The 23,458-nt window shown below is 38.1% G+C and overlaps 1 protein-coding gene across 2 annotated transcripts in view; it reads right to left on the bottom strand.

The window, feature by feature from the left end:
• The window catches only part of LOC117963410 (plexin-A1), a 197,925-nt gene that overhangs the window by 146,471 nt on the left and 27,996 nt on the right, over positions 1-23,458 (bottom strand). For both annotated transcript variants that reach the window (XM_058988788.1, XM_058988789.1), the window contains exon 3: positions 15,450-15,632. In XM_058988788.1, the coding sequence (XP_058844771.1) occupies positions 15,450-15,632 (183 nt within the window). The remainder of the gene's footprint in view (positions 1-15,449; positions 15,633-23,458) is intronic.

Genomic DNA, 23,458 nt, shown 5'->3' with positions numbered 1-23,458 from the left:
ATATGTGACATCGTCAATTATTTATGGCTCGATGAAAATAAAAGATAACTGGATTTCAGAGACACAGAACTGTAATTAAATCATCATTAAAATGATAAAACAAAGGGGACTCAAGAATTGTCTCTTTAGATTTCTTGTGTAACTGCTTTGCATTGAACCTGCAGTCCCTCAGACAGCAAGCAGGATGCATTAAAAGAGAGTTTAAGCCTCGAGTCAGGAAGGCTGGCTGGGTTGGCTTTTATGGAAGCCTCCACAGTTCACCCAATAAGTTTCAGTAGCCATATTAATATCTTGGACCCCCTGTGCAAGCAAGCTACCGGGAATAATCAATGCCCATGACTTCCAAAGGCCCCTGTATCCAAGTTTCAAATTATTGTGTGGCATGAGAATGAGAAGGTAGTTGTGTGATATTTTAGACTTGTGATAAATTAGTTTGTTAGTTTATGTTTATTCCTAGTTTCTAAAAACATGAATATGCCTCCATATTAAAAAAATATATTGTATATATATATATATATATATATATATATATATATATATATATATATATATATATATATATATATATATATATATATATATTATATACAGACACACACACACACTACTTAGCTTATTTTGAAGACAGGCTTCAAGCACAGTGATGTAATTTTATTTGACAAACCATCAAGTTATTATTTTCCATGAAGGTCTTAAAGTCAAACCAAGCAAGCTGGTAGGCAGTTTCAGTGAGGAGGAGACAGCATAGTAGTCTATATACAGTACAAATGGTTAACTGTTTCTGGAATAGTCACTTTAATGCCTTCCCACAATCAATATGTTGACGTCACCTGGATACTGCCTAAATGATTAATTAACAAATCAATCCAGAACTCGACAAAGAAGAGGTCAGCACTTCTATTTAGAAGAACAGCAACCCTCTCCATGCTTTTCTGAAGTGCTGTAAACCAAACTAGACAAATACAGGAAGGAAAACATCTGAGGGTTCTGGCATGTGACTCCTGGTTGTGAATTGTTTGAGCATTTTCAAATACTGCCTTTTTTAAAAACACACCTTAACAGTTGGAAGTGAAAAGGCAACTCTCTGTTTTGTTGCCGAGGTTAAGTCCAGTATCCACTTGGAGGAAATGGTTCCATTCCCAAGCCACAGAGAGTAGGAGGGAGGAATGACTTGCAAGTGGTTTTTGAGAGCTGTTCTTCACAAAAGCCTCCCTCTTTAATCCTCCTTGTTTCCTTAACCTGTGCTGACTGATGCCAGGATCTGTGAAAATGTTTACAAAACTGCACTGCTAGACTTGAACCTTCTGGCAAATCTATCCAGAGAAGTGTTGTAGACTTGGCCCGTGTCCAAGATGTGTTCTTTGTTTCCAAATTAAATGGTTTCTTTTTTAAAAATGTAGTGTACTGTATTCTGGACCAATTCAAAACAACATTGTTAATGCAGTGTTGCATGCCCGCCGTTTAAATCACAAGCCAGAGCTCATGAATAAGTAACCCTCCAAGAAATACATTTGATCATCCTCATGAACTTGGGCCACACCAATACCAACTCAGATATCTTTTTTCCATGCTAGTACCTTGAATTGCTCAAAGACTAGTGCATAGCAAGAGGAGCAGAATAATTAAACTGGTGGTGCATGCTGCTTAATTTTATTAGTTAAAATTAAACAAGATCGGAAATATTGTCACCGACAAGTCCGATATGCAAAAGCACTGGAACGCAGCTTATTGAGGCTCTTCAGAGTCCATTTCTGGTTAAGTTGCAGTTTCAGCAGCTGTATTTAATTAGGAATTATGATATGACTGCTATGTCTTCGCTTTCAACTACATTAAATCCTTTTAACAAAGCCCTTCATTACAGTACAGCCTGTGTAACGCTGGACTAGGAAGACCTGCCTTCCAATGAAACTGGATTACAGGAGGCCTGTAATAAGGCTGAATGGAGAATGTAAAAGAATATAAATCGCTTTTTTTTTTTAAGCCGGTAATTAATGAAAACTATAGAAGCATAATTCCAATATAAAAATGGCATAGCACACAGAGATAAGCAAAGGCCATTCAGCTAAGGCCAGAGCAGCATTTCTCTGAAAAACAACCTGGGGGGCTACCTTGATAATGGTCTTCCACTGCAAATACTCCACTGTAGCTAATGTGAACACGCTGTATTGGGTATCTGTGACAGTCTGGCTCGCAGTGGTGTGGTGGATGACGTCACGGACCAGGAAGTAACTGACTCCAAAACAGTGGATGGGCGGGTGAAACCGAGTGCCAAAGCACTCAGCGTATTTAATAATAAACAAACAAAAGATTTAAACAAAATACAAACAAAAGGGCACGAGGGCCAAACGAATAAATAAACAAACAAGTAAGTGCCGTGCTGGATAATCCAGCACGTATTAGCAATTGTTTTTTAAATGTTATTCCTTCTCTCCGCTCCCCGTACTCTCTACTCCAACACCCCAACCCCAAATGCAGAGAGCTGCAGGTTTATATACTCTGGCCGAGGGATTAACTAGTTGGTAATTATCATCTTATCCCTCGGCCAGAGTCTGCACGCGTTTGGTAAGGATGCATGACTGTCAGCTATTTAAATAATCAGTAGCTGATCAGCCATGCATCCTCACGGGGTTTTTAAATAATAATAAAAGACGCGGCGCTTTTACCCGCGCCGCAAACAAAAATACAAATAATAATAAATAGGGGCGGGACACTCCGCCACAGTATCATTATAGATATTTTTCATTAAACCAAGCTGGAATTTCAAAGATAAACTTGGCCTTATTTTTAAACTCTTCAACTATTTAGCAATGAAGCAAAGTTAATTCATATTTTAATGTATATGCCCTATCAAAAGAACAGCTTGAGAACCTCAAATGTAATAATACAGTTTATTTTTAATGCCAAGAAGGGACTGTTGCTAAACTGAAGTTAGAGGTGGTCAGGGAAGAATGGGATCATATCGACTGGAGAATCGAGTTCTTAATTATTGAACAGATTGTTTGTATTTTAAACATTTAAATACTTTTTTTTATCATAAGTCACTGAACAAAAGAATGCATTCATCAGCAAGCAGGAAGTAAGTCCATTCCTGTATAGCCGTCAGTATGTATTTGCAGTCATCATAATCCATTATCCTGTAGTCTTCAGCGCTGTGATTCAGAGACAGATCGACATGCCCTTCCCCAAATTCATGGGAAACCCAGAAGGGAAAAGCACGGTATTGTTTATTGGAATTCAAGGGTATTATTCAGACCTGACTTCAAAGGCCGGGGGGGCAATCATCAGTGCGTCATCATTTTACATTAATGTGGATCAGACTGTACAATAGGACAAAAAAGCTACTGCTTTGCCAATGCAGAACCCCTTCCATCCTAGTCTTTGACCCAAGAATATGTTGATTCAGGCAGAGTCAGTTTGCCATTGTCATGGGCTTGTACTGTATTCACCTTCAGATGCAACTACTGATCCAATGACATGGAGCTTCTTTCACACTTTACACATAATAGCAAACACATTTAAAAGAATGCAATTAAAAACCAAAAAAAACATGTTTATTTAAAAGAGCTGTAAATTGAGTGTGTCACAATACACCGTCAATGAAGCTTCTTATCCACTTAACAGATCACATACAGGTGGTCTAAAACAAATAAGCAGATGACACTCAAACATTTGAGGATCCACCTACTGTGGGGAGGTTACAGTATAACAGGTGATTAAACAGAATATATACATATAGATTCAAAACTAGACAGGTGGTCTACCTTAATGTGTATTTGTCTTATTTCTTCTATATTCTACCATGCTCGCTTGTTGCAGTAATTATTCCTGTAATACAAATACTGTGAGTCTCACTCCAGTTTGAGTTGTTGTACTAGTAGTCGGCATGTGTATTCAGATTCTTGTGACTGATGTTTCCTGTATTAAATACAGGTTACAGTGAATATTTTACACTGAACAGCTGGAATTGAGAAAATATTAGCAGGGATATATTTTCTACTGTTAATTGTAATGCAAACACTGCTGTGTGGATATGAAATTTCTGAATATCATAAAATATAACATACCTAGTCTCTACACGTACAAAATCACAGGAAAAACACATTGAATTCACCTTCACCCATGACTACACACATCTCCAACTAAGGCAGAATTGTATAATTAAACTGGATTATAAAAAGAGACAAAGAGATTAATAAAAGAGAATTAGAAAAAAAAAGTACAAACCAGTACAAGCCATTTTTAACCTCTACATTGAATTTTCATTTATTACCGGTCCTTCGGTTAGATGTTTCATATAAAATATAAAAGGTCATGAAAAGGTTTGAAATGCTGTACATGTTTTGGTGTGTTTATGACATCAATCAAGTGTGTTTGTACACAGCCTTGCGGTCTCTTAATCAACTGACTGGATAGCAGTGTGACCCTTACACAAGCATGCTATTGCAAACAATTCTATTGGAGAAAAAAAAAATCTTAAATAACTAACACATTTCAAGCAAGGATTCTACTGAAAATGTGTGCGGCAATAAGACTCATTACCTAGCAGTTTGAATCATTTATGGTTTTCTTTTGAGTTTAAATTAATTACACCTGAGCTGAGAAAATAAGGTATTGAGAAGAAAAATTAAGGTGTGACCAAGCTTAGAAGCTCAAACTGCTTTGCAATGGGAGGCTTATGAAACCAGAAACTCAGTCTTGTGCCAATATCAAACTGAGACTGCCTACATTTGGCTCAATCTACAGCATACAATCCAGTCTGCAACCTGGCGCTGCACCACAGACGGCAAATCGCCTTAGTACATCACACTTAACACCAATATTTCCCCAATAGCACAATTAATTCAGAGCATTCCATTCTGCCAAATTGGTTTCTCCCGTGCTTCACATTCTGCAATTGGGTAACTTCCACCATTAAATTAATGATTGGGCTGTTCTGTCAAAGTCCCAGTTCAAACAGTGTCAATGGCACTCGTCTGCTGATTTTACCAACTTCAATTTGAAATCAATTCAATCCCAGTGGCAAAGGGAAACAAGGCTTTACATGTATTTTATTTCAGAATTTTTTCAAATGATCTCAAAAAAGGACAATGGATTTTTGTTATAGTTAAAGTTATAGTATCTTCCCTGTCAATACAGTACTAAATCGGTCATCATTTTGATCATAAAGAGTATAAAAAGGGAAATAGTTTCATAATAATAAATCATATATACAAAGGTAAAGTACCATTTATCTATTTTTTTGTTTGTTTTTTTTTGTCTGCAATATATCGAGTCTATAGAATAAAAAGCTAATCCTTAATTTTGTGCTTTGAATTTGAAGTCTTCATTTAGGCAATATATAACAAACCTTCCTGCATTGGAACCTCATTAGAAAAGGTTACCTAAGATGAAGATCTTATGAACAGAATTGTATTTTATTTCAGTCTATAGGTCAGAGGCCAGAAGCTAAGCATGTCACTCCACTGCTATACTTGCCTCAAGGGCCCCATGTCTGAAACTGTGAAAACTAGTGCCAGCACATTAAGCTTATTTTAATTGTTCAGCTTCCATTCATTTCACATGACCTTTATACTACAATTACAATGACAGCCACACAAGCCGATTTTATGGTTAGTATCCTAGTTTAGTTAGTTACCTCGTAACATAACTTTTTAAATATATATCTGCAATTTCACTGCAGGTTTCCAATAAAATGGGCTTGTTAAGACTCTGAAGTATAACAATACATTTACTGGGTTTGTCATTTTACTGTACAGATACCTTTATGGTAAGTGAACAAACCTCAAACATTTCCTTGTGATAATTATTCAGAATGAGTTTGATGTCTCACCTAAAGCAGAGACCTTTTGTGGTGTTGAAAGCTAGTGTTTTTTTAATATGTGATATTTTTCGCCCACACATTACACAGAACGTAAGGGTGTTGAGCCTTAGGCTAGCTTGCTATCACCATATCCTGGTCCTCAAGTACAGAATGGCAAACAATCAAAAGCAGACAGCCAAATGTGAGAAATGTTACTGAACCTTTCTTCACAGTTGCCACCCAAGTCAGTGAACTGGATTTACAGCCTACAGCCAGCCCTATGGAAATAATTCCTTCCTTTATTGCATCAAACAATGAAAGCAGTGCAGTTGTAACTTATACACTGGAAGCACCACCCCAAGTACCGTAAAACTCAGGGAAGCCAACACTCAGCAGTCATCTAAACAGGAAATATTAAGAGTTATTAAATAATTTGGGAAATGTAACAAAATCTGTTGCTGCAGATGGAAAGGTGTTAAAATAATTATTTGTTAATCATTGCACAAATGGATATGTATTAAAACACAGAGGTTTAATTAAGATTAAGTTGTTTTCCTGGAGCTTATCTGCTAGTTCACCTTGAATACGGTGGAACACTTGAATTGTAACTTTCTCTGAAGTTCCGGGCTCAACTGTGTTTTTTGGCAGTCTAAATTACACAAGGCGAGCTGGTTTGATTGTTTCCAATTATGTTAACATGCAACAGTTTGTTAACCCCAGGGAGGCTGAACAAACAGGGATATAGATACAGATATAGATATATGTTAAGGGAGAAACCCGGTGGTCTGGTGAATCTAGTTTTGCCCGGGCCAATCTAGTTTCGCCAAGGGCTTCTGGGCGAATCCCGAAGTTACCACTTTTTTCCTGCACTCGTCCGCTTCCAATCGAGTGAATCTAGATTGGCCCATAACTTGAAAAAGACGACTGGGCGAAACACGTTTTTTCAGCAGTTTTCACTGAATTTCGGGGTTAGCCCGGGCGAGTCTAGTTTAGTCCAACATTTCAAAATCGATGCTGGGCGAATCAGGTTCGCCCATGCCATTAATTTGGGCGAGTCTAATTTCACCCAATGCTTCAAAATCGATGCTCGAAGAGTATGAGAAAGTTTGCAATATTAAAAAGCCAAGTACAGTAGATGCAGGCAAAGTCCCTTGTAGTGCAGTTGCTGCCTCATCTATGAGGCATTGCTACTAGGCATACAAGTTGTGTGTTCAATGATGGGGAAAGTTTGGAGTGCTTGAGCTCAACCTCTTCTGTATATTAATAAAAACTGCAAGCCCCTGTAACAGCGTTCCATTCGCCCTGGGAGACACGCTCATACGATGCTCCACAGTGGGAGTTCAGGGAGTGTTGACAAAGTCCTGAACCTTTGGCTGGATAGTCAGGGAGGGGGTGTTCTCTGAACATACATCTCTCGCTAGGGTCTGTCAGGGAACCTGCCAAGTTGTACAGTTTCATTAAGAAGAAACTTGTGTGCAAAAGTCACATAAGGAAAAAGAGACAAATTGCCATGCATCACTGACCTAGGAAGGTTGCAGTGTTTTTATTTAAGGTCTGCAGGTGTAATTCTCTTCTACATGAAAAAACTATTTTATTTTTAAAAATGTACTTTTTTTTTTTTTTTTAAAGCAGGAAGAAATATTTAATGCTACACACTAATGTACTGCCTATCTGGGAACAATTAATTCTGACACCACTTACCACGACAGATGGAGAAATTATCAGTGGATAGAGTTGTTTTTTTTTTTTTTTTTTAGTGCAAAGGAAAAAAAAACAGACTTTGGACAAGGTCTCATGAGAGCTTGTCTATCACAACTAAAAACAACTTGACGTGCTCGTGATGTATTGTACCAAGATGCTGCATGGCTCTGCATGCAAAATAAAAATCAAAACCATTAACTTTAAAGTATGGGTTTTCTTGATTCTCTTAATTCATGACACCTGGACATTGCTAAACCAGTTGGAAAAAAAAAATGCAACCAAATTACTGTCTCTTCCTGCAAGACCATGTACTGTAAAAGGCAACCAGCATTTCTAAATAAATTAGAAGTCGTATAGAAGACAACAGAATGAGTCAGGTTTTAGGCAGCTTGAAAGTGTTTTTTCTGTGTATAAGGACACAAGAAGCTTGCCTCTGTGAGACTTTGTGCATTGCACTTCAAGAGCTTTCAAGTCCGACTGCAGCACCCTTAGGAATTTACATGAGTACTTGACAATCATAACCCCAGTAAGGAATGCATAAATAGTGACTTCATGCCAACTACAAGAAAATGGCACATCCATTTAACCCACACTGACCGATAGAGAAAATGTTGCAGTAATAAAAACAAAATCTGCTTAGCAGTGTACTTATATAAGTGTGTCCCTACAAGTCAACTTAAAAAACAGAAGGAATTTGAGGAACACTACCTTGTGACAAAAAAAAAAACTCAAAGTTTGTAGACTGCCTCTTGTTTTCCTGATAGTTTTGTTGCTCAATATTTAAAAAGCCATTTGGTAATGTAAACAGGCAGTGTGTGTCCTTTATCACACCCCTCCCCTCCCCCAGCCGCATCCCTGCTTGTTGTGAGACTCAGTCAGGCTGGACTGACTGGGACAGACTGGGGAGTCAGCTGGAATTATCCACCCAGCTGCTGTCTTGTGAGCAGACTCAGCAGCAGCACAGCTGAGAGGAACAGCCGTCTTTCCTGCCTTGTTGTCAGAACTAATAGAAACAAATATACTTCTCTGCAGGAGCACTGTACTCGGTATGCTAGATTGGCCCAGAGAGCGAACAGTGAAAAGTGACATTGGATTTTGACATTTGTTCTATCAAACAAACAAAAAACAGGAAGAGGATGGGAAACATGGTCCTGTTTTGCAGTTGCTAAAAATGCTTTGTGACCCCAGCATGAAGCAGCAAAGATGAAAATAATGAGTGAATGATTGATACCAAAGATAACAGAGAAAATGAACATACTTTCTATGAACCCTACAGCAATTCATAAGCATGGCCTCATGTCAATAACTGGCATCAATAATTTCTGTTTGAAAGCCCTTGAACGTTTTTTAAATGATAAACGCTTATTTTGTTTGTCTAGGTCACCACCAATCTTTTTATACACACATATCACATTATATATTAGAATTTTATGTTATTTCATCAACTGTCCACAGCCACCCGGGCTGATGGCGAAGAAAGACTTTAGTGTGCCCTGTTGTAACAGATGGAAGGCTAATGGAAAGTAACACAGCAGTGTTCATCCTCCGAGTATCTACTGCAGTTCTCAATAATAGTTTGTCAGTCGAATAACTTTATTTAATCATTAGACTGACTGAATCGTTTATATTTATTTTTATTTATTTATTTTAATGAAATTCTGAGGCAAATGTCTAACTGTCTGAGATCTGATGTCAACTAATGTTAGACATGAAATAATATTGGTTTGAATGTGTAAAAAAATATTTTCTACAGAATCAAAACTAAACCTCTTTTAAGAAAATGTTTTCTTCCGAGTCAAATTGTCATTCATATTTCCAAAGAAGAAATACAAACTATTAATATTGCGATGATAAATTAGTTTTGGCACTGCGTTCTTCCTGAGTTTCAGGTTTATTTAACTGGGTGTCTTACCCATTTAAACTTAACTGATTATTAGTCTCTTGCTGATATTGAATGATCTCTCATTCAAACAACGCAACTCTATTGTATTACTGCAATAACCCATGATGAAAATAAACTGTGCATTGATATTTTGTTTAGTTCCGCTGCCACAGCGTTGTCAGAAAGTATTTAAGTTCTTTAAATAAACATTGCAACGAGTGGCTTGGTGGCAGTGCTCTTAAAGGCAACAAAGGTAATTCACTCTCTATTTGTATTCTACTGTATCTGTTAAAAAATCCTTCTTCGCCCGGGTGACTGCGGACAGTTGACCAGCCAGGGCAGATGCCGAAATGACATAAAATTCAAGCTAACTCAGTATCTGCGTGCCGCAGCTGGGCACTTAGCCAAATGCCCAGGCATTACAGCAACTGCCCGATTTCAGCTACGGTCCATAACATATATATTATATTTTAACTTAAAGAGCCAGTTGCCCAATGTTTTGATATGTTGTACATATCTTTCTCAAGGAGCATGTATTTGAATCAAAACATTGGAGGTATTTATAGGTTTTGGACAGCATGACAACTACTTATAAATTGTATTGTATAATTTAAAATGCATGTATTGAAACTGAATAGATACAACAGGTAAGTATTTATGGAATTGGAAGTTTACTGTGGGGGGGGGGGGGGTGGACACCTGTCTTAACACAGTCGATACAACCAACCACCAGATGCAAACCTCCTGCAACAAAATACATATGGGTCAATTTGCATGGCATTTACACCAACTCTAAATGAATGGTTCATGGTGAATAAACCTTAAAAAAAGAAAGACAACTCATATTCTAGGACTGGTGCATTCATTAGTCAGAATATCAGTCCTAATCAATACACTTGTATTGTATTCCAAATGCAGCTGCCTCCACCCAGGTGATTTCAGGTACAAATTAAATGAGAAAAAATGCCAATTGAAGTCAGAAACTAGACATTGATTTTAGACAACAGTGGGACCATCTGTTATACTATTTGTGCTGTACAAGCTGAATGCTAGTTCCAAATCTCACAATGAGATCTTCATTGACTTTTTAATGAGATCACGCGCTATGAAGCTTTTAACCACTGCCATCCGATGGATGACAGTAAAGGCACTATTGCCTCCCACAGTACAGTACAGGTTGCACCATACCATGGCAAACCTGGAATCCCCCCTTATAGATATTTAATCATAAAAGAATGCGCTTGGACAAATATGTACCAACATTACTTTAAATTATATTGTAGATGACTGGGATTGCCAAATGTAATTTTTACAGTAGTATACCAAAATAAGTGAAATAAATGTTTTGCATGTTTAGTGGTTTACTAGATATCATTTTATACTTTTTTATTTTATTCCAGATTAATTAAAAGAAATATCCCCGTTCATAGGTGTCTTGTTTGCTAAATGTATTCTTCCAACTACATTTTTTTTTCTAGATTTAGTGTTAATAAGTGCTCATTTTTTCTTTCACGTCCACATTAGAAGTGTGTGTTACTGGTTTTTTTTTTTTGGGGGGGGGGTGGGGGGCTGGAGAACTACAGTATTGGGAGGGGGGGTGAGGTCAGAAATAGTTGAGGATAAATACAGCTTCTCTCTCTCTCTCCCTCTCTCTCTCTCTCTCTCTCTCTCTCTGCAAGCCAAAACTAGAATGCCAACAGTTGTTTTGCAAGTTCACTATACAGCTGTCACCTGGAATAGGTTAAGGGATTTTGTTACTGCCTCACAGCAGCCATTGTGGTTAAACGTCACACAGCTTCGTCCACATTATCCAGCACTTGTTACCAACACAGCAAAGACTGCTGAGTGTGCAAGGTTCCAAGAATGAAAGACAAAAGTGCCTTTGTGCAGCACAGGCTCGCTCGTCCGTCAGGTTTCTTATCACTAGAGAATCAAAGACGTATGAAATATGGGGAACATTTTATTGTTTACTGTATACACAATTTCACCCTACTTTACAGTAATGCTAAGATATGTATTTAATGAATTAAGAATTCTATAAAGTGGTTTAAACAGTCATTGCTCCAGGGCAAATGAATGGGTGGGATAGGCAGACTGGGCCTAGTTACTGTAGGGTGATTAGCATAAGCAATATAACTTTGTTGGTCATAATGTACAGATAAACTGAAACATCAAACTCAGGTTTGTAATTAATCTCTAAACCTTTAAACAGCAAGTCATCAAGCCTGAAAATGCTACCCATGTCTTATTTCATCCTCGATTTAGATGCACAAACTCTCTTGGGGGATATAATCCAGGGAAGATGAATGTACTATACAAGACTACATTTTGCATAAATATTACTTACAACTCGCTCAATAAAGTCCTCAATAGCTGCTGACCTCCCTATGCTCTTCAAGGGCTGCTAACCACAATTTTGGACGTCATTTCAGTCCTAGCTGAACTCATGTCAACTTTTCTAAAATATTGTGTTTACTTGTAGAACCATCACAAAAGAAAAAATGTCAGTGCTTACAGATTTTTGACAAATGTTTTCTCCTGCAAAGATTTAGTATGGACAGACAACATCATGTGGTCATGATCAACTCACTGCAATCTTCATCTCAAAGGCTGCTTCCCTGCCAGAACTTAAGCTTCCAGCCACAGTGTTCATTTCTATCCTCCTCCCCGAGGTATTTTTATTACCTTCCTTTGTTTACACTGCTCTCTCTATTGTTGCAGAAGCCCATCACTTCTTGTGTCAACACTCGAATACTCACAGTAGGTACATTACTTTCCACTCTGTGCCACTCGCTTTTTCACCACATTTGGGAAAAAAAAAAACAGTTACAGATAATTCAAAGTAAAATATGCAAATACAGTTACTGGAGCTTCATTAAAATAAAACGGAATTTGGCAACAGTTAATTTCTGCAAATATTCCCTAGGGTACAGTAGTTCCATGAAGGGCAAAACAACTTCTATAGTGAATAAGCTCATCCCCCACAAATACTGTCTAATATATTTCAATAATATATCATTGATCATAATTTAAAAATACATTACAGGGGGTTACTCTAATATATTTAAAAGAGAGAACACGTACAAATTGAGCTCCAAATCTGGCCTGACATTTATTGATTCCAGTTAATCCTAATTTAGGTAACAAAACTGATTTCATGTGCCCCAAAGTTTGCAGCCCGGGGAGTACAGAGGCCACTTCACTGGGCACATATTGTCTATGTGGGGGCCACATATTCTGTAACATTCCCTTTTTGAGTAACCCTGTCTACACATTTTATTGTATCAATAATCTTTGATGCAGTACCCTTCATTGACACAGGTAATACAGGCATAAGAGGGGTAGGATGGAGATTGCATAATAAATCATCCTTCTGTCAGCAGCCTCCCCAGAAACTATCAGATATCAAATGAGACAGCATTCTCTGCTTCCTGCTGCCCTCCTCTCCTCTCCCCAGCCAGATACAAGCACTCTGAATGGCTTCTCCGCCACACTGACTGATCCACAGGTACGCTCAAGGAGAAACAGCACATCCACACTTCAATGATCCAGGGGGCAGGGTTACAGGACAGAGGAGACTGCAGAGAGGGCTGGGGCTGGGCTGTATGCGTCTGGAACGAAGCTCCAGTATAAAGGCATTAAATTCCCTTTAATTACCTGAACATTTCAAACTATAGGATTTAAAACTCTAGGAATATTTGTAATCAAATCAGAAAACCACAAGACCACCTCTTACTAAGTATTAAGAAAACATCTAGGTCTTCAATATCCAGAAACCAAAGTCACATGATCTGAATATGGCAGCAATCTTAGGTCAAAATCAAGGGTGCCGTTAGATTTTACCCAATAATTTTCGTAAAACAGAATCTAAATTGTTTTATAAGATATTAGCAGTTGAATGGACTGTGGCAAGCCTGGCGGTGACTGGTTTACAAAAACCTTTGAGCCTCCTTCACAGGAACACTTAACTTGTCATAATGCTATGTCATTTTACTCTTGGGAGTTGGCTCTTTTGCTCCTGACCTCTCAACTCTAAAATGAAACAGCTGATGACTTGTGAGTACAAGAGTTCTTAGTGAAGGGATAACATTATACTGTTACATCTGACAAATACTTACCAATGAAAACTCCCATCATATACAGAGTATTCTTAAATTTCCTGTATAATATATGCTACGATATGTTCACACATTACACAAGTAAAATCAGAAAAGTGACCACAAAAACAAGTTTGGATAAAACAGGTATTAATATATTGATCTCATTCGAAGTGTTCATTTAATCTAATTTGACTTTTATACAGTACTTCTATTACAGGATTGTGGAAGATTTATAACACAGTCTTATACATTAATAAGAATAAATCAATACAAGCATTTTGTGCTGATGTGGACCGAAAGAATTAGGCAAGTTACAATCCGTGCTGAAAGCACATCAATAGACTTCAGCTTAACATTTCATTGAGATTCACGCTGTCCGACACAGTGCAAAATGCATTTATAAATAAATAAGTGAATCAAATAAATTTAAAAACATGGACCATGTAAAATACTAATTGCTAGGAAGCATTCTGAAAAGTTCTTGCATCCTTAATGTGTTAGTATCGGATCTACCATGGTCCCCTGAGCAGTCCCTAATGATGGATAATTCACTCACTGCTCAAACATTCAGAAAACCCCACTAGGTTTCTGTCTACTGAAGGATGTGAAACACATAAAATAAAGATGAATCACAATCATGTTTTAATGAAAAGGGAACGTCTGCTCACACCAAGTATCATACGGTCACCGATTCCTCCCTCCCCTTTCCGCAGGCCACTAGCTGAGGAGCCGTTTCTGAAAAAAAACTGCAATTTCTATCTCAATGCAGTGCAAGCGAGACAGACACTCAATGAAATGCGATGCCAATCACCATGTGTCACTTCAAAAATCAGCTATTGATTTTTCCTCCTCATCTCTGCAGAGTTAGCACACCGCAAAAGCCAGGGCCGGATCTCCCCCCCCTCTCCCCTCTCCTCCTCTACGCTTCAAGGTCTAACTTCTACTGTGTTTCACATCAAAAGAAAAAGTATTTGTGCCACATTCATTAACATGCTGCACAGAGCATCAGTCAAAACTCACTGTAAAAAGTCCTTTATATGCATCAATATACAGGCACCGCAGCTCAACGAATGCCACCTTTAGAAATTACATCAGACACAGGCTTGAATGGACTCTAGGATAACCAGGAACTCTTGGATAACTAGGAACTAGTTTTAATGAAAAATACTGTAGAGGCTAAATAAGCCACAAACTAATGATATAATTAGTGTGCTTTTACATGCAACACATTAACAGCAAGTCTGTGAATGCCTGGTGTATATTCATTTTAATGATTGTGGGACAACTAACAAGGTAATTGAGGGATAAATTCACTGTATGAGCTGCCTGTTGTGCACCAGGGCTCAAACTACTCATCAGTTTCCTCAATGCACATGCAAGCCAAAACAGCAACATCTGCATGCATACTATCCATCATGCCAACACCACATGATGCCATTTCTCGCTGTCACGCATCACGTAACCATGAGCCGTCATGTACACAACATGATAATGTAATTGGAATCTGATGGATGACAACACAGACTGATGCCATTAGCACTGCAATACGATTCTCTAAAGTGTGTGGAATACTTTTGTCAGAAATTACAGATCAGAATGTAAGTTAAGTTAATAGTGTGTATTTAAAAAAAATATATATATATATAATGTTGTGTGTCATTTAATAGAGTAACCTTGATGGATATTACCATGATGATGCAACTAACCACAGTATATGCATTAGCTTTCATTGTATATAATGCAATAGAACAGGGACAGGAATATTTCTGCACCCCCTTAGTGTAAACAAAGTTCTTTGAACATCAATGTCACTATGCATTGCTTTCACTCAAGCACACTGCTTATGGGACTCGATATAGTGGGTCTAGTTACCAAATCTACCACCAAACCAAACAACTGCATGCCCTAGGCAGGAGGTCATCCCCATAGCCAGAAACATGAGGACGTGCCCATGCTCCTTTCCTACCTTTTTCATTTTCCCACTCCTCGTCCCTGCAAAGGCGACAGTGTTTCCTCTGTAGTCATAAGCTGCCACTGAAGTCATTCCATCTTCTTTGTCGATAAACAAGGGTATTCCTTCAATGGTGCTTGTCCCGCCCAGTGGCTGATTAAAATCCTGCCCACAGAAATTGTCATCAATCTGCAAGGGCTGCAAAAGACAGAGAGGGGAGAAATCATTTAAAACCGATTTGCAACAGATTTGCATTTCATTAGCATTGTCCACAGCACAATGCTCCCAAGAAATCCAATTAATTTATTTATCTGCGATAGGCATATAATGTTCACGTGCCAGTAGATAACCGTACACACGTGGACATATGTAACAAGGAGATAATAACTGACACCAAGATTAGCACAGATTTCCTATTGAAATTTGAAACACTGCTAATTGTATGGGGATCAGCAAATTAATTTGGATAAGCCATTACTATAATATTGGCTAATCAAATCACCAAAAAAGCAATTTGTTCTTTGTAAATAACTATATGTGCCATGCACAAGTATGCATTGTGGTGCTTCATGGAAAAGAGAAACTGGTTTGGGTATTTAACAGCAGAGAGGTTATTTGTAGAATCTGTAACTTATAAAAAGTCAGTTGTGAAACAACTTCTTTCATAAGGTTAATCCAAGAAATTTCTTAGAGAGCGAGTCATATTAGAAGTTGTCACAAAAAAAACTGCACACATGTTGCATTACCATCAGAGGAGTATTAACTAGGGCTTACATCCATTAGCATAACAGTCTCAAATCCCTAACTGAATCAAAGGGAATTATTATTTATTTTTAACTCAGGAAAGGGACTCGGGAGACAATTTCAAATTTCTTGCCGGCAGTCAACAGTACCCCACCTGACCATTTCACTAATGTTGGGTCCCATTGTTTGTAACAGAGGAAGAGAATGGGGCAGGAGGTCAGAGAGAAAGTCTAGAAAACAAAAGCATATGCAGCAAAATAAAGGACTTGTGAGAAAGTGCTTTTTAATCTGCTAAAAGATGACCGCATTTAGAGGTATCTCCCCCTAGGATGGCCCATGCTGGGCAAACAGAAGGCCCTCATTAGCAGTTACAAGGACAACCCCCCCCCATTCCACTCACATGGCCTCTTTTGCTTACAGACGACAATCATATTTCAAACAGCATGAGGTTGGAGCAGAGACCCTGACCCCCAAGCTGGGAGGAGTGCTCTGACCTAATGAGAATACATAAAAAAAAAAGCCATAGAATGCAACTAGGGAATTGCATCTAAAACCTGGTGGTGAGCTGAACACTGAACCAAAAGACAGACTCTGGTTGAAAGGCAGCAATTACTACATTTGCCCTGGAGGACAAAGCCACGTGTTTCTTTAAACAGAGAAATGGAGCTTGCCGTCTATATAGATTCAAGTGCAATGCCATTTATGGGTGTATAAAATGCTTATGTACCAGACAAAACTGCAGATGAACAGAAAAGAAAACTTCACATAGGCTTTAATAAGGGACAGTCCTAATAGATTCTAAACACTTCTTGCAAACACGGAAATTATAAAACCAGTTTAGGGATTGTGCGTTCATCTATTCTAGGATATCAAAGTGGTAGTGGTGGGACTGGAAATCCAATCACTTTCAAGCATTCCCTGGCTGTTTTATACATCGACCCATATGAAGAATGTCAAAGCTTCTGTATTCCCCAGGTTTCCCAAAGCACTGCAATACAGAGTTTTCCCCAAGGGCCAGTTTTACAAGCCACTTCAAGGAAGCTGTTTTTAAAATCCAGTTTATTTCTGTAGTTCAAAATAAATTGAAAAGATAAGGAAACATTTATTTAAATTATTTATACCATATAATATTGCAATTGTATTTGCGATATACTGTATAATCTCCAGAACAATTTTCTCGTTGGACGAAATATTATTTGTTAACTCAGATAACAACCTGGCTTGGCTACCTAATCAATTAATGCTACCTTCGCTGGATTCCTGGAAACTACTGCGTCCCTCAAAGAAATTGTTAAAATGTTTAATGAGGCATTATTGATGATTTTCTGGTTAGTTTGCTTACCCCTCACCCCACACAATGACACACAATATGTGAGAGAGACTTGCTGGACAATCAGCAGACTCCAGAAGACTGCCCAGCTTCCACCTCTGCAGGGCAGCTGTTATCCCAGGATCTTATCTCTACACTATCTCATTGATCAAAGTGGTAAAGAATCCTGCCTTAACCCCATGCGCTACTGAAAAGGCACTGTCAGTCAGTCACTGTTGGGAGGGTTTGAAATGTATTGTTTTTATTCTTAAAACAGTAGGCCTCTTGGAGCTTCCAGAGAAGCTCAATTAAACAAATATTTGCTCTTGTGCAGAAATTGTTTATAGCAAGATAATACTGACATGCATTATTTTGGTGCAGGTACCTAGAATATACTTGGGTGCTACGCTGTACCAGTATTCATCTTGAGGCAGAGGAACCTTGGATAAATCAAACAGAAATATTTAGTTCAGTATACAGGTTTTTCACTGCAATTCAAAGAATGGCTGACTTCCTTTCCTGGGCACTAAATAAAATTCAGGTAGCTGCCATTTCATTACAAGATAGTAATTGGATGAAGTTGACAGTGTACTTGTTTAAGATGCAATAGAAGGAAGGCATTGGTCTATATGTATAAGAGTTATACATATCTGCATCCTGTTTCCTTTTTACACAAGGCAGGGGACAGGGACTGGTCAGTAGGAACAGATCTTCATTTCCATTGCCCTGTACCTGGTTTCCAATTTATAGAAGGACAGGAAACCACAGCGAATCTGACTTGCACGCTCTAGTACCATTAACTCTAACCCATGGCCTGTAGCTGATCTGAACTGAAAGGGACCACCAGACCATTAGCCAGACAAAATAAATCCCCCCAAAGCAAGAGAGGTGCATTTTCTTCAAAACTGTAGGACAGGAAGGGCTGGACATTCATCAGGTCACGGGTAAAGTGTATTAAAGTGTTTCACTGTTTTAACTGCATCTGAAATAGATCTGCTCCTGATATGTGACAGCAGCTACCAGTGCAATAAAAATCTCTTTTTTTTATGGCATGCTAATGCTGGTTTTAACTTTGAATTAATTGCTGTTCTAAGCCTGTAACTGAAGTGGATAGTGAGCTCAGCCCTGCTCTGGTGACAGGGAACCTCTGGAAATGCAACTTGCATTTCAGCAGGCTTTACCTGTGTAAATATTTGAAGAAATGAATACGCTTGCAAGCCGCAGCTCACACACAAGTGGGAATTAAAGCCGATTATCTCTGGAGTTGCAGGTTTGTTTATGTGATCGTTTGCGTTTTCATTAAATAAAGCATCTGTTACTGTGTCAGACTGACAGAGGAATTTGGTTTACTGTTCTATCTACAGAGCAGGCAAGGCACAAGTGAAACTATACTGTCCCTAAATAGTTTGCTCATAATTAAGTTGTAACAATTTAAAAGTGTACAAGAAACAGAACTTCCCTTCCCAGGTTGTATGACCTTGAAGAGGTCCTTCATAACTATTGCTGCAAAATGTGTGCCAACATTATCTGGCTCAAAGAGCACTACAGTGACAGGGATAGTTCTAGGGATTAATAAAACTGGTCCCTCTAGACAACTGCTTTTAAACAGGTAACCTTTACTATTTTGACAGAACTTTAGCAAATACCATTGTCTATAACATCAAAGTGGTCAGCACAGCAATTGTGTTGCCTGCAAAAAAATGGTTAATTAAAACCATCTGCAGGCTCAGTAAGACTCTTAGCAACAATGGCCCTCCCATCAGAAAAGCGCCTGTCTGAAATCTCCTGTAATTGCAGCAATCTTTGGACATTACTGATTAATCAGCAGTTTCTGTACTTGCATTTTATTACTTTCCTCCAGAGAATTTAATCTTTTTGGAGATTCTCATAATGCTTGCTGTAATTGCCTCCCTCGGTAACACTAGCTGTTTAAATATAGCACAATAGCTGTCTTGAAATGTATTACAAGTCAGTAATAGAACCAAGGGGTTTTAGGTGACAAATCCCAAGAGTGAAACACAGGTATTTCATGAACTTTGCCAACATACCATTTTTACATACCTTTTTTTTTTAATTTCTTTTGTGTAATATATAGACAGCATTTAAATATTTGTAATGGCAGTGCCTCACACACTGTCCACACATACAGAAAGATACTAAAAGTTTTAATTTCACATACAGAGTCATAGATCTCTTAATGGGTATACTCAAGAATTCTAGTTCGGAGAGGGGTTATCTTTCCTAGACTTTTGTACTAGTGTGCAGTGTTAAGTTATTCAAGTGGTCGTGGCTCTACAGGTGTCATGTTAAAGGACGTTTCAGGAAATGTGCTGCAGTACAGCATACTGAATGAATAATAATAATGCAAGCGCCTTACAGAAGAATATCAAGCTCCAGCTTCTGTGCGAATACCATTTATTTCACTGCATTAGCAATTTTATCCAGTGCAATTACAAGCTCTTTCAAGAGACACTGTAAAATGTCATTTGTATTTGTTTTTGAGGGGGTGTCCCTTGGAAGAACAAACGGAGCATTAGTGCAATACATGGACAAAAAACAGCCAGTTCAGAGGTTTGGCAATAAACAAATGGTGTCTGCCAAGACTATGTCTATTCACAGTTCCTAAAATAAAAAGGAATCTATGTAATCCAGATCCATCACCTCAACTCTGATGGTTTGCAAAGCAGCATTTCTGGCAACGGACACATCGCAAGTATTATAGCTGTCCAACACAAGAAACAAGACTAAAAAATAATTTTTTAAAAAGCGCAGCTTAGAACTTCACCTACAATGCCAGTATATGTGTGTTTTAATACTACACAAAAGATGTCATCCGCATAAAAGGACAACAGTTTACAACAGTCGCTGCCATCTTTAGTGGCACACATGGAGTGGGGAAGAATGAAAGTAAAATAAAGTTGACCCCCCCCCCCATATCTGGAAATCTATCTGCATTGTTTTAGTTTCTAGCTTACAGCAGCTACACCCATACTGTGATTCAAAAGCATACAAGATGAACACACCACTTAACTAACTACTCCAGCCATTAAAAGAGCTTTTGTCTTTCAGGAAACACTGTGATGCGCTCTTGCGAGCAGCAGATATTACATTTAAATCAATTTAACAATAAGATTACTGGCGTGCTTCCAGGTTAAGATTCTGTTTACTCATGATAGAATACTAGTGTCAAATCCACTTTGAAGAGCTGCTGTTTATAAAGAGAGAGAACCATGATCAAGTAGTGTACAAGACATAGTAGAACAGATAGAGTTCAACAGCACTATCCATAAACAATAGACAATGAGGCCCTATTTCCTGTAACTGATAACATGTCAGATAATCCAAAAACTGTATTTGACTATAACAAGGCAAAGACATCTGGCACAACTGTTTTTTTGTTTTTTTTTCTGTTAACATAAACATTCAGCTTCTTAAATTTAACAGGTTATCAAGAACCAGCTTACCAACCTCATGGAAGTTGGTTTTAAGTGATACAGCATTTTTGTCTGACTCTCAAACTTCTTTCTAACCATTACAAGAGCAGTTCAAGGACAAGGCCTGAAGGACGGATCAAGCTGTACTTTTGGGTGACCAAAAGGTTTAAAGCAAGCTACATCTATAACTGAACACATCTTAAATAAACAAACAATAAAAAAAAGTGTCTGGGGTGTACTCAATAATCACTCTGGAATTCTGAAGGCATATGCACTAATCCCCATGTCTGTGTTTAAGAGAGAGGAGAAGCAAGGGGGATTCTCTGAACCATGAAATCACTCTATATTATTGCCCAAGGAGGAGGATGAGTGTTGTCACGACAACAGCAGGCCAACGGTGGAGTCAACTAGGCCTGAATCCTTCCTAGGGACCAGTATAGAGTGTTAAGCAGGGCTGTTCTCCTGCTCAGGGAACTGTCAAAGCTAAAATCATTAGAAGGATAATGTTTGGAAGATGAAGACCAGCAACATGCATGCAGATTTTATATATATATATATATATATATATATATATATATATATATATATATATATATATATATATATATATATATATATATATATAAATAAACAAACAAACAAACAAACAAACAAACAAACACTAGGCAACAGATGTGAAGAAGCAATGACAGCTAGACCTCTTCTGATGCATACAAAGTTTGTGATATCAGCTACGGTTTAATTTAGCCGTTTGATCCTCAAGGTTATGGGGTCAAACTGTCTTTACCCCCCCTCTCCCCCAGCACCCTCACCAAATTGCTGGGGTTTTTTGTTTGCCAGACATATGGATTATTGCTCATTAAACAGGCAGCAGGCCACTCTGTATTCCACTTACAGACAGGTCTGTACTTTGTTTAGGCTTTTTTTAAATATTCATACTGATAATGGCTCATTACAAGCCATTTTTCTTCACATAAATCACATCGATGCGGTGACAGAGACAGATCACTTTGGCTGCCCGAACTCAAGACCCTTTCTTTACATCCTCAGTTCTAAATCACCGCCTCAGAACTGACTAGGCCTCATTTAAGAACTGGACAGTCTCACACATACAAACTAGGGAACAGGCCTGTAGTGGGAACTTCTCAATTAATGCAGCTCACAGCGTGTCTCTGGAAGAAATGCCAATTTTATGTCTAAAGCTCTACCAACGTTTGTGCCAGTTCATAGTGTAGGCACTGTTAACAAGGGATTGTATGTGGGGCTTCATTGAAAAAGGGTTGTGGAGATGCAGCTCGACTAATACTGGAATATGATTTTGTGAGGTCCCGCTTGTTCTATTTAACAGCCCAGTCCTCCATATAACAAGAGCTTACAGGGTTTAATTTTAATCCCAATATGTTTTGTCTTCTGAAATTAAATAAAAAAAAACTTAGACAAACATTTGGGTTAATACCTTCCATCTTAACCCTGCAGGCATCTACATGTTATTAATTTTATCATATTTGATTACGGTCTTATAAAAAGTATACTTTGGTATTTCCAGCCCTGAGGGACGGTTATATATATATATATATATATATATATATATATATATATATATATATATAATATATAAACACACAACAAATACTCAAGGGAGCTTGGTCAGAGAACAATAAGGAATCTACACTGGACTAATGACATGGCCAATGTTTTCAGTAGTTTAAATTTGAAACTGTTTATACTCTTTCGCCATGTATTTTCATAGCTCCTGTGGGGTATTGACAGAACAAGTACTGCTGGCACTGTATCGAACTATGTAAATGCTAACCTCTCCCTACAAAGAGCATATTTTATCCATGTGTTTCTATTTATTCTTCTATATGCAACATTATCCAATCTTCTCAAAAAAAAAAAAGAAAGAAAAAAAGCCCGCCTTATAAGAACACATAAGAAAGTTTACAAACGAGGGGAGGCCATTCAGCCCATCTCGTTTGGTTGTTAGTAGCTTATTGATCCCAGAATCTCATCAAGCAGCTTCTTGAAGGATCCCTTGGTGTCAGCTTCAACAACAACATATGACTACAGCTGACTATGAATAAGCTTTTTATAAAATATTTTTTAAAAAACCCAAAATAGGCCTACACCCCCCCACCAAAAAAAAAAAACTGTCTAACAGCAAAATGATTAGCATCCTAGCACCATGCTATTCCTCCACAGAGATAATTAAAACAAGTGAGCTCCCAGAAAACAGCCAGCTGTTAATCTACTATAAACCGTGTGACCCACAACGCTAACCCGACCCTTCTAAGTGACATTTGCATTCTTCTCTGGGATGCAGGAGCTTAAATGCATCTTGAGCTGATGAATATGGAAAAGATGAATGTTTATCATCATTGTTCGTTCTCGCCAGACTCTTCCGGCTCGGTTTCAGCAAACTATGAGAAATAACAAATACAGCTGTATGCATTGACTGCAACAACTGCAACGGCTGCGATCGCTTCCTCAGCATCAATAAATAATTACACTGACAATTAGTTCATTTACATCAAACC

The sequence above is a fragment of the Acipenser ruthenus genome, chromosome 16 (assembly GCF_902713425.1).
Source record: "Acipenser ruthenus chromosome 16, fAciRut3.2 maternal haplotype, whole genome shotgun sequence".
Lineage (NCBI taxonomy): Eukaryota > Metazoa > Chordata > Actinopteri > Acipenseriformes > Acipenseridae > Acipenser > Acipenser ruthenus.
The sequence above is the reverse complement of the archived record's forward strand: the minus strand, read 5'-3'. Positions and strand labels throughout refer to the sequence as shown.